This window comes from Lampris incognitus, chromosome 3 (genome assembly GCF_029633865.1).
Source record: "Lampris incognitus isolate fLamInc1 chromosome 3, fLamInc1.hap2, whole genome shotgun sequence".
Classification (NCBI taxonomy): Eukaryota; Metazoa; Chordata; class Actinopteri; order Lampriformes; family Lampridae; genus Lampris; species Lampris incognitus.
The window spans coordinates 71,026,486-71,039,286 of record NC_079213.1 but is presented as its reverse complement, the minus strand read 5'-3'; the positions used below and the strand labels follow the sequence as shown (position 1 = coordinate 71,039,286).

General features: G+C 43.4%; 1 protein-coding gene across 1 annotated transcript in view; it reads right to left on the bottom strand.

Annotated features, from left to right (window-relative positions):
• The window catches only part of mast2 (microtubule associated serine/threonine kinase 2), a 228,622-nt gene that overhangs the window by 13,141 nt on the left and 202,680 nt on the right, over positions 1–12,801 (bottom strand). The window contains exons 12-24 of the mRNA XM_056277837.1: positions 10,126–10,227; positions 8,634–8,766; positions 8,232–8,299; positions 7,980–8,083; positions 7,528–7,736; positions 7,155–7,293; positions 6,191–6,323; positions 4,278–4,443; positions 3,331–3,432; positions 2,856–2,978; positions 2,188–2,297; positions 1,836–1,990; positions 1,212–1,366 (exon numbers count right to left, since the gene is read on the bottom strand). Of these exons, the coding sequence (XP_056133812.1) occupies positions 1,212–1,366; positions 1,836–1,990; positions 2,188–2,297; positions 2,856–2,978; positions 3,331–3,432; positions 4,278–4,443; positions 6,191–6,323; positions 7,155–7,293; positions 7,528–7,736; positions 7,980–8,083; positions 8,232–8,299; positions 8,634–8,766; positions 10,126–10,227 (1,699 nt within the window). The remainder of the gene's footprint in view (positions 1–1,211; positions 1,367–1,835; positions 1,991–2,187; positions 2,298–2,855; positions 2,979–3,330; positions 3,433–4,277; positions 4,444–6,190; positions 6,324–7,154; positions 7,294–7,527; positions 7,737–7,979; positions 8,084–8,231; positions 8,300–8,633; positions 8,767–10,125; positions 10,228–12,801) is intronic.

Here is a 12,801-nt window from a genome sequence, read left to right as displayed (position 1 = left end):
TTCCCATCAGCCATGGTCATTCTACATTATTAAGGCAAATGAAAAGGTTGCATTTAAAAACCTATATTGCCAGTCCCATGATTATTAGGAGGTGCTACATGCCTAAGAGACTTTATCGACTGCCTGAAAAGAAAGCCTACTTGATCAAGCCAGTATTCCACTTCTGATTTCACGTATGTAATCATTATGTATTTCATGTGTGTAACCACTTACATTTTCTTTACAAACGAATTCGTTATTTGACTGTGGCAACCTGATTCATGCCTCCCGTCACTGAATTGTCTACTGTCCAGTCCACGGTCTGTTGCTCACGTCTCAACAAAGACACATTTGGTGAAAACATCGACAGAATAAATTTAATTGGGAGAATTTAAATGTATTTAAATGTGTGTGGACTATTTTTCTTGTTTTCCTTTTTCAGTTGGCCACCTTAGTAGAGGTATTTTGTGGATGCAGCCGACCAAACACGTTAAACAGTCTACTGTATGGACCATGTCAGAATCCCCTTCAGTGTCTCAGGAACCAATCTGATCCAAACTCCGGAAGTTTTTCTTTCCAGAAGAATTAGCTAGCACAGACCTATCCCCTGTCAACTAATCACTGTGGGCATAGTAAGACAGCATGTTCATGAAACACATCATCATCCATAGCAACAGGGCCAACACCACCCTCTCCTCTTAGTTTGAGGCTTTACCCAGTTCCTTGGTAAAAGCTGGTCTCAGCAGCGTCTTTAATCTGTTGTAAGAAGGAACTTTTAGTACTATTTCAGAACACTCTTAGTGTAAAGATAAAATACTTCATGAATACGGCCTCAGGTCATTTTCTATAATTTAACTCTGAAAAGAAAATCTGAATTACTTGGATAAGGTTAGGTATCTTAGCGTCACAACTTTAAAAATACACTTTTGGAGAAGAAGCACATTCTCACAACAGCAGACTGTTTGACTAGCAGAACGTGTTCCAAAGAAAATGAACACTGGGAATTTATGTTAGCAGTTGATAAATTAAATTGCACATTGACATTATATGGTTTAGTAGTTCTTCCACAGAGCAAACAGCAATGAGAAAGAAAGAGCTCCTGACCAATAATAGATTCTGAACTCCAGCCCTATTTCGAGCAACATTTCTGGGCCAATGTAAACAGACATTTTCCACACAAGACCATCAAAAGTCATTAAATGTCAGCACAGTTTTTTTCCCCACCAGTTTACCTTGAGGTGGGCCACCTGACCCTTCCTCCTCAGAGGAGATGGCGAAGCGCGGCATCTCGATGATAGCTGAACAGCAGCGTCTCCGTACCGTCAATGGGGGGCTGGAGTCACTCTCCGTATGGGATGACTCAGAAACAGACAGACGTTTACGCAGGCTGGGGAAGGACACACACACACACACATATTATATATATATAAACACGGATACAGGAAAAAAGATTTTAATAAATTTTTCATCCCGCAGGATAAGCGGTTTGGATAATGGATGGATGGATGGATGGATGGATGGTTGGTTGAACATCTCAGGACTGAAATGGAGGGCCGCACACTTGATCTGACATTCTACTGCTCTGCTAGACAACCAGAAGCCTAATTTGCGTCATCGCATCTGTTCCTGTGTCTTGCTGTGCTGTATTTGAGACTTTGAGTACCTTTGAATTAGAATGTCAATAATGTCCGTGTAAGACTGACAAGTTTGAAGACACACCCATCTATCATACCCTTTCAATGTCAGATCTTAAATCAAATGCAATGAAATATGGGAACATTGCCGTCAATGAGAATTTAAAATGGCAATGGAAAAACGATTAAAGCTGAACAATACAGTATGGAGGTAAAACTCACATCTCTGGAGATCCCACCAGCCAGGAGCGGTCTCTGGATTTGAGTCCACTGAGGCTGTCGATTCGCTCTCCTCCCTCCTCACTGAGACTGCGTTTGGTGGGTGGGGGGGTCCTCTTCTCTTCATGGAGGGAAAGACGCTCCATACTGCTGTACACCTACACACACACAAGCACATAAAGTTTTTGTAGCTGCAACAAACTTGACTCTTACAATTTTATTTTTCTCCAGCGTTGGCGTAACTATCTGTTCACCTATTACTTCACCTGTCATCCATTGTTCGATTATCACAGAATCCATGAGTAGTTTTTGCATGCATGTTTGAATGTGCGTATCTGTATTCATGTGCATGTACCTTGCTGAAACGGGGAGAACAGGAGGAGAATTGTCGTATTTCTACATGTTCGTCATCATTGGTGTCTTCCTCCTCCTCAGAGTCCACATGATGATACCTATCTGAACGGGCTGCAAGCAGACAGCCAGGAGACAGACTCCAGTGAGGTATGCATTACATAAAAACAGCTTCTTATGAAATCATTTACTGTATTCGTTGATGATCTGTGAAGCAAATAAAAAAGCCAAACCAACAGCAGAATCTTCTAAAACTTTTTATGAGATTGCGGTTATTAATTACTCTGCACTTCCGTTATACTTTGGTGAACAAAAATGCCAGTCAAAAATCAATTACACAACAGCTGGCTCCGTACTGAGTCGACCATAGCCTTATAGCTATATTGATACAAGCCTTGGGGACGAATGATGGATGAGTTGGAGAGAGAGTGAGTTAACTGAGCGGAAAGATTTACGGGGAAGATGGTGATGGTGATGGTGCATGTGAACACAGGTGTATGGTGAAAGAACAGGAGTAAGTGGCAGACATGAACACCCAGAGACAAAAGATGTATGTGTAGACAAAGAATGAGACTGAGCAAGAGAGACAATGAGAGATAATGTAATTGAAACGCAGATAAAAAGAGCGCGAGAGAGAGACAGAGAACAAGCCAGCCGGCCTGAGTTGCGTACTGTCGAAGTAGCTGGTATCGTCCTCAGACTCCAGCTGGGGGATAAACTCTGCCTTCTGCCTCAGCAGACTGTTCCAGTCCAGCTCAGTGAAGAAGCCATGCTGTTTCACTTCAAATGCACTCCCTAAAGGGAGGAAAGAGAGGGAGAGTGGGAGGAAGGCAGAGCAAGGGAGGAAGAGAGAAGGAAGCAGAGAGCAAGAGAGAGGGAGGGAGGGAGGGAGGGGAAGAACAAGAAGGGGTTAGGAGGAGAATCGGGGGAGTGATAGAGGGGAAAGAAATATAGAATGACAGAACGGGGACAGGGAGGGAAACATTGACAAGAGAGAGATGATGAGTTGAAACTCAACTAAAACTAGTGCTTTGTTATCAATGTTAATCCTACCACAACATATGCCATTTGAAGAATACTTTAATGTAATGGCATGTGTGTATGTGTTTGTGTTAACTGTGTGCATGTATACATGCATGTGTCTCACCTGTTCCCAGTCTTTCCAGTGGGTTTTGTCTCAGGAGTTTGGAGATGAGATCCTGGGCTTCCTGGGGCAGAGCTTCATCCTCCTCTGGCCAGATAATCTCATCTAAACACACAGAGTTTATAAAGATAAGTACTGTATTCATCACTAAGGTTACTACGTTCAATACAGGGACCACTGAGAACAAAGACCAAAAAGGGATTTCTCTTCCTACAGACCAATATCTGGTAGGCAGCTACCAATGAAGAACAAATGCAAGGCCCCAGGAGGCCCCATTGTTTTAACAAGACATGGCATAAATACGGACAGACAGACTCACATACTCATAAAAAAGTCAGAGAATCAATAGGAGTTTATGATCATTGATTAGCCCTTTCATCAGAGGGAAATCAAAGGGAAAAGGAACGGGGTAGGAAAATCAAAATCGATTTCGCCTCTCGTAAGTCATGCCTCTGCATTTTTGCCATGGAGTTATGTTTCTATCTCTCCACTGCCTCTAACGATTGTATCATATCTTGTGCGGTCTCCATTCCTGGATGCCCTAAGGCTAACACACAACATATTCCTGATACAATACGGAGATAACAGTACCTATTTTAGACAATGGGCATTGTGCAAGACAGGTTTCAAACTTTTTTAATCATGGGACTCGGTTTTCAATAACGAACTTTTGATGTTGAGCTCATTTTCAGGCTCCTTTGCAGGTTAATATTGGAAAAGCTGTTAACATTATTTTTTTCAGCAAACAATTAAAATGTTTGGAAATGCCACTACAGCATTATGCAGCTTTGGACACCAATTACACTGGAATAATTTGGGATCCCATTATCCCCACCCCACCACCATCACACACACACAAACACACACACACAACCTTGTTAATTGTGATGCTGTGAGCCACTACATGTGGGAGAGTCCTGGTCTAGATGTCTGCCATTACTGGTACTTACCACTGATGACCTGTCCGAATAGTTCCTCTGGGGTATCGCCAAAGAATGGAGCGCAGCCCACCAGGAACTCATAAAGAATGACGCCCATAGCCCACCAGTCTACTGGCTTCCCGTAGCCCTGACGAAGAATCACCTCTGGGGCAATGTACTCAGGAGTGCCACACACCTGGAGTTACACAAAGGCACAGACACTTGCTGTCAGCACAGATGGAGACATTAAGAAAGGTGAACAGCATCAATTATGTCAGTCATACTAGTAAAACTATTTTGTTTTTCATATATGTGAGAAAAAAAATATACATACACACGCACTCACGCACGCACGCACACATTATATATATAACTCTGTTAAAAGAAACACTCAACGGTAGGGAAAGTGCACAACAAATAAGGAGCAAAATAATCCAGTGAGTCAAGTAAATTCTTTATGAGACAGTACAAGCCTGTTTCATCATCAACATGAAACAGGCTTGTACTGTCTCATAAAGAATTTACTTGACTCACTGGATTATTTTGCTCCTTATTTGTTGAGCACTTTCCCTACCATTGAGTGTTTATTTTAACAAAGTTATACATGAAACAGGCTTGTACTGCTTCTAATTAAAAGTTTTCCTACGTCTATCTTTATTTATATATATATATATTCATTAATTCATCCATCATCAGCCGCTTCTCCGGGGTGGGGTCGCAGTGGCAGCAAGCTAAGTAGGGCACTCCAGACGTCCCTCCAGCTCCTCCTGGGGGATCCCAAGGTGTTCCCAGGCCAGATTGGACATGTAGTCCCGCCAGCGAGTTCTGGGTCTACCCCGGGGTCTCCTCCCAGTTGGCCATGCCCAGTAAACCTCCAAAGGAAGGCGCCCAGGAGGCATCCTAATCAGATGCCCGAACCACCTCAACTGGCTCCTTTCGATGCGAAGGAGCAGCAGTTCTACTCCGAGCTCCCTCCGGATGTCTGAGCTCCTCACCCTAGCTCTAAGGCTGAGCCCAGACACCCTACGGAGGAAACTCATTTCAGACGCTTGTATCCGCGATCTCACCCTTTCGGTCACTACCCAAAGCTGCTGACCATAGGTGAGGGTTGGAACGAAGACGGACTGGTAAATTGAGAGCTTTGCCTTCCAGCTCAGCTCTCTCTTCACCACAACGGTTCGGTACAACGCCCGCATTACTGCTGAGGCTGCACCAATCCACCTGTCAATCTCCAATCTCCCGCTCCATCCTACCACCACTCATGAACAACACCCCGAGATACTTGAACTCCTTCACTTGAGGCAACAACTCATCCCAAGCACATTTATATGCCATACATATATATAAATACACACACACACACACACACACACACACACACACACACACACACACACACACACACACACACACACACACACACACACTCATATCTGTACTCTGAGCTTGAACTAACTTGCATGTTAAATAAACCCACGTAAAACTCCCACATATCCTAAGAAGCTTTGTAGATGTAAATATGAACAGATGAAAATTGCTCTAGAGACAAAAAAGCACTGAAACTAACTGCCACATGGAAAAGAAAAAAATCGACAGCTTCACATTTACCTTTTTAAGTCTCCAATGATTCAGATTTGCTTCCTCAAATTAAATATTAACATTACCAGGAAATACGTTATGTTTAAGGTCAGACAGAAAGGTTGGGGCTTATTCTGTTTATAGAAACAAACACTGGGATATGGATATGGGAAAACACTTTTTAAAAAGGTTTGTTTATTTTAGATACACACTGGACTGAGTGTTCAGGTGGGAAAATGAACACCAGTAAGAAAACCCACTTCAGCCAGGCATTCTAGCCTGCATGTATCGGTCGCCCTGGTGTCAAAGCTAAGCAGTTACACAGCTCGCTTCCTGGTTGGGACACCGTTGTGTAGGTGTAGTACCTGTTTGTCCAGAAACTCTCTTGTATCTTTCTCGATATGTCCTTCATAAAGGTTAGTGGTCAAACTCATCAGGCCGATCTTGGACAGACCAAAGTCTGTCAGCTTGATATGACCCATGGACGTGATGAGGAGACTGCAAGAAGAAGAAAAAAACCCCGACAAAACTGACAAATGATCAAATGACAATACCTTTAAGAGGTTTTTAACAGCAATTGAAAATAACACCAATGCTTTTTGTTACTTTCTTTTTATTTAGGATGGAGGAGAAAGGGTCAACATGGGTGTTATTCACACAGCTGAGATGTAAATACTGTTACGGGCATTGTGGATTTCAGTTGGTCTTACTAGGATGTGTCCACAGATCCTTTTCCCTGGCTCTTGTCTGCTTTTCCAGTGTTTAATTAATGTCTCTATAAATGTTGGTCTTTCTTTCTGTCGCCATATTTTGGGTTTATTGTTTTCTGCTAGCTGCCCAAATAATTTTCAGAATTTTATTTGTCATTACCAGTAATGGTTTCTGGTGTATTTTACATGTATAAAACAAAACATGAGTGTTTTAACTCCACTCCCCGCAATTTTTAATGTCCACTTTTATGTCTGTCTGGTAAACAAATAACATCCATTACAAGAGCTATATAATGCTCACAGTTTTGAATTTAAATAAAAAGATGGCAGCACGCTATAAAATGTGATTAGTTTGGAGGTGAGGGACTTCACTGGACAATCCTTTAGTCAGATCCCTCATTCTATTTTTCAAATTCATGTCTTCATAATTCTCATAAGATCACCTTTTCATATGGCGCAAATAACTGTTAAATGTGTGTATAAAATAATACAATGTACATTCTGATATATCGGACTGATAAAAAATACTGGTATTAATGTAATGTAAATTAATGTAAATGAAACTGAATGACTGCATGTGCACGTGTGTGAGTGCATACATTATCTATAAGTGTCTTACTTGTCAGGTTTGAGATCCCTGTGTACGATGCCATAGTTGTGCAGGTATTCCAGTGCTAGGACAGTCTCAGCAAAGTACATGCGTGCCATGTCTACTGGCAGGGCTCCTATGTTCTTCAACAGCGTGGCACAGTCACCGCCTAGAGACAACACAAATATAGCTGCACCGTCACTTTATGTGATGTGTGTGTGACAGGTATAACGCGTGATAGAAAGACAGAGAAGGAGAGATACGGGCAGGTGGCAGAGACGACACGGGACTAGGTATGACAAAAGGAGGTGAAGAGACAGAGACAGCAAAACATTACAAGAGAACAGCGAGCAGACATTCCAAAGAAGCCAATGCACGCGTTCTCATAATTCCTCTTCCTTACCCTCCACATACTCCATGACCATACAGAGGTGTCTCCTGGTTTCGAAGGAGCAAAACATGGAGACCACAAAGGGATTCTCCGCGAAAGTCAGAATGTCTCTTTCCACAAAGGCCTGCTGAATCTGGTTCCTCAGGATCAGGTTCTGCTTGTTGATCTTCTTCATGGCAAAACGTTGCCTTGTCTCCTTGTGGCGCACTAAGAATACAGCGCTTTGGAGAGCAAGAGGGGAGCGAGATGCAGGAACGATAAGATTAATGTAAAAAAAAAAATTAGGTTAAGATGAATTTAGATCATTTACACAGGAGGATAGACTTATCAAGACAAAACCACTTCAAGTAAGACAAACTATGAAGTGCCAACATTTTTCTCCGGTTCATACAGAAGGTATGATATAGAAAAGATAATAATGAACATTTTTAATAATTCAAGAGGCGCATCACAGGTTTTCTTACCCATAGGCTCCATTACTGATGAGCTTGATATTCTCAAAGTCTTCCTCCCGAGGTGTTTTGGTTTTGGTCTGTGGTGGTGGTGCTGGGACTGTAGTGCCTCGATTCTGGAACACGCAAAGACAACCACAAACACGCACACACATCACATTGTAAGACAACAAAATAACATGGCTATCAATGGGAAAAAGTTTCTGGAGAAAGATTGATGATAATTAACAGTCAAACGACAGGTCTGTGACATTAGATACCTACATCTACTGAGTCATCAGTTTCTGGGGTGTCTGGGTTTCCACTGTCATAGCTGCTCAGCTGGGCCATTTCTTCATAGCAAATGAGTTGAAGCATTAGGAGGCAAAATAAAAACATGAATAAGCGTGTGGTAGATCTTAAATGCAAATTCAGTTTTTTATAATTAATGTTTAACTTTCTAAAATACAGTTCAAACTGACAACTGGATTTAAACTTCCATTTTAGCAGAAATTCTGTTTTCTGCAAATTGGCCATAGGGGCAGTTAAATTAATTGATAACTTTTGACTCCACTCACACTTTGCAAATCAATAACACTGACTGCTGCATATCAAACACACAGAGGAGTCATACCACCCCTAACCCTCCCTCTCGACGCACTGACAGGGACATGGGTTGCAGCATACCTTCCAGGGGGTCCCTGGTGAGGCCCAGCTGGCTGATGATGTATCTGGGGATGTCCGACTTGATGCCCTGGCCCTCTTTTGCATGGCCCTCTGCTGCTTCTAACAAGTGGTAGAATTCCTCAGGGTCAAACTCCTACAGAGGAAGGAATCAGATACAGATAGAAAGAGCACCACAAAAAAGAAAAAAAAAGTTAAAATCTCTGTTGATGACAATCAGGCTGTGATGTGCATGGTTTCATAGACTACCAGTGCGGGGATTGTACTGGTTGACTTGCGTAAGTAACTACCCTAGGTAAAAGCTTTTCTATGACCAGTCTTAATATGAATGTTCTGAAGGTGGCTTCTGAGTCAAAAATTGACGAATTTAGTCTTTTATATGACAAAGCGAGGTCCCATCATAATTGGGTACTAAAACCTTGGATAAACAATACCAGACAAGCAGCAGATAAATGGGCACTAGTACAGGAGATCCTCATCCTCAGTGCGGGAACCCATATCACCATATCCCTTGACAAAGGCATCGAGCACATTGGTGATACAAGCCTCCAGCCCACTCAAAAAAAACACAGGTGCACAGATACAGCATGCGTGCAACACACACACAAACACAGGTCCTGCCACCCTTTCCAATCTGTGTGCTTCCATTTGTAAAAAAGCCATCTAGCATGGTGTCACAGCATCGGCTGCATGTGATTAGTCACAACTATAGATATGGGTACCGGGGCAGGCACTCTGTCCTCCCCTCTTCCATATCCATCTCATGGTCGCATTCTCTTCTCAACCACCACCCTGCCTGCTGCTCTCTCTTTTACCGTTTCCTACTGCTCCCAGTATCCTGGCTTCCTTCACACCCTCCTCCTCTCCAGTATAACCACTCCTTGTTTCTCCCCCTGTTCTCTTTTCCTTCTTTCCCTAGCCCCGTCTGAAGCCAGTTAGCGTGTTTGGGGGCTAACAAGGGGAGAAGGGGACTGTATGCAGGGGGGATGTATGAAGGAGGAAGGAAGGGTGTGAAGGAAGCAAGGAAGGAAGGATAAACAAGGCTCAGAACCCTCGTAGTCCGTAGATAAAACACTGCACTGTCTGCTGTGCAGTGCATGTGACTGTATACCTGTGTGCATGGACTCTTACACACATGAGCACCAACTTGAAATTCTCCACAGCGTAAATGACTCACTGTGCTTGAACCATTTTAAACTACGGGCGGGAAAGTTCTAAACTGTTAATTAACCATGCATGGAGTTTAGCTGCGCACTATGAGTAATACATTTTAGTGCAATCAATCACATGTAATTCAATTTACAGCGACGTTATGGAGGCGCTGCTGTGATCAACACAAGAAAAACATTATTCAACCATTCACGAAAACACCCTTGGATACCGCCACCCAAAGTGATGTTTAATATAACGCAAGCAGAAATACACCGCTGTTAATGGCAGATTTATTCAAAACAAAAAATAAAATGTAAGGGGAAAAACAATCCACTTCTCTTACCAGACACTCCAGCAGCCGCGCAGGCCGGGCGATTATAATCATCAGTTTCTTGACCAGCTGAGTGACGAAGGTCAGCTCCACGCTCTCCGAGCGCTTGTGAGCCTAGACACGCAGCAGACAGCAAGAACACAGGATATAATAATTAATAAGAAGAATAATTAATAAACATCAGATTATTTCACCATAAGACAACATTTTAATTTGCATTTTAATGTGTTTGATTTGAAGTTACACTTGAATTCAAAAACTGGTACAATCCTTTACGTGTTAAGAACATTGCATGTCATGATCAAGGCTCAGCGTTTTCAGTTTTTACCGATTTTCCCCAAAAAATACCCAGCTTTTTAAATTGATTTTCACCCGGATTTTATGTTTCCACAGATCCAAAAGTTGTTCTTGTTCGTGTGAGGTTATGCAACAGTGTCCTCTTGTGGCGAAATTCGGCATGCTGGATGGCTTTGAAAAATAAAAACCGAAAACGCTGAGCCTTGGTCATGATGTGAAGATTCATGAAACTGCTCCCAAATCCGTGGGACGCTTTCACCAATACATGTGCATTAACCAGACAAGCAGTTTTTTTTACTAATTTTTTTTTTGTGCTAATTTCCAAATAACGTCTTTAGAATGAATATTCATCTCACAGGAGAATGAGCGGCATCAGCATTATGAACAATCTCTTAATGTATGTATATTTAAACCAAGGAAATACATTATGAGTTATTGTTATTATTTCCTGATTATCTGTGATTGTTTTCAATATCTTATCATCTTGAACTTGCACGTGACCTTGCCATTGTGATAGTCGGTTGTGACTTGTTTGTCCTTCACAAACAAAGAAGGGAATGCAAGGGCAAATAGATGCCAGAGTCAAAACACTGTACACACACACACACACACACACACACACACACACACACACACACACACACACACACACACACACACACACACACACACACACACACACACACACACACACACACACACACACTTAAGCAGGGACCAGAGGTAATTTAAATCAGAATGACCTCAGCCTCGCTCCCCTCACAGCCACCGTGTAATGTCTTGTCAGCTTGCAGACAGTGTAATTTGCCCAGCGAGCTACGGTATCTGGACGGGGATGCATGTGAAGCGACTCCTGGATATTTCTGGGGGGGGGGCTGGGTTGGAGCATTGTGTGAGTGTTTGTGTCTGTTCAGGTAGGGAGGGGAGACCATAACAAAACTTCCACTGTAAAACACGCACCACTCTGGGGGTTTTAGTCTCATTGTGTATGTATAAGAATGTGTGCGAGTGTGCACAGTGCAGAGTGGTCTCTTGCTTGTGTGCATGTGCATGTGTGTATGTGTCAAAGCAGCCTAATAGAGAGGCGGAGGCAGTTAATAAACAATGCCCTGGCCAATGTGTCTGGTGTTTGGCTAATAGAGACATGGCAGCCCGGCTGACAGACAGACAGCTAGGCAAGCAGCAAAGTCCCGGGGGCTCCTATCAAACCCTGAATAATTTATGACTGTAATGAAGCACCGGAGAGGGAAAACGATGTGTGTGTGTGTGTGTACACGTGTGTTAAATGTATGCATTTAAACATGCGTGGTTGCGTGCGTGTGTGTGTGTGTGTGTGTGTGTGTGTGTTTGCGATAGCTTATGTGAGAATAAATGCGTGTGGCCACTGTATAGACCAGTGATCGGTGAGTAATGGACAGCTGAGGGATTGCCTCCCACCACCCAGTGGCTAATTAACTAGTCGGGGGGTGTGGGGGGGGTGTGCACGCCTGAACGTGAGGCAGACTGCATACCCGCACAGCATGACTAATGTGACTGAGTGTGCTGGGTGACTATTGTGAAGTGCAATACCAAACTCGTCGATGATCTGGATGTTTTTTGGGCCAAAGAGTTAGAATTACCAACAACGCTACACAAACAATACAGCGCATTTTCCTTGGAAGACTTGTCAAGGAGTCCCAGTGATTTCAAATTCTGTTCGTAGCAAATAGGTTCTGATAGTCTTCTCGTGATATTCAGTGATCCGCAAACACACACACATACACACACACACACACACCCCTATGCATGCGTGTCTTTCAGCACAAAAGAGCCATCAGAGTGAATGATGATTAGCTTGGCAACATCCATCCGACACTGACAGAAAACCGGTGCTGAGTTAGCAGCACGGCTGACACAGTGTCTTCCCCTCTTCCCTCAGGTGACCACGAAGACTCTAACGGGGGTCTCCCGGGGGCTCTTACAGCGGACGGCCTGGACAGGGGTTGCCATGGTGATAGCCAGGCAGGTCACTGAGGCCTCCGACGGGGATAGATGGGCGAGAGGATGAGGTCCAAAAGCGGAGGGGAAGAGGGAGTGAGGCGGAGAGGTGGAGGAGACATGAAGGAGAGCAGAGCAGTTGGAAGGGGGCAGAGGAAGACAGAGACTTGACCGGGCCTCCTGTGATTTCTGTAATGGGGTCATGGCATGGGACGAGAAAACGGATGGATGGCTGGATAAAAAGGATGGATGGCCTGGCCAGCCAGGAAGACTCAGGCTGATGGTCTCACAACCTCAGACAGAAAAAGAGATGAGGCAAATAGTAAGACACAAGACTAACACGTATAGACCAGTAAGAAGACCACTCTCATACTGAACCAAAAACTGACCAAAAACTGAATGAATGAATGAATG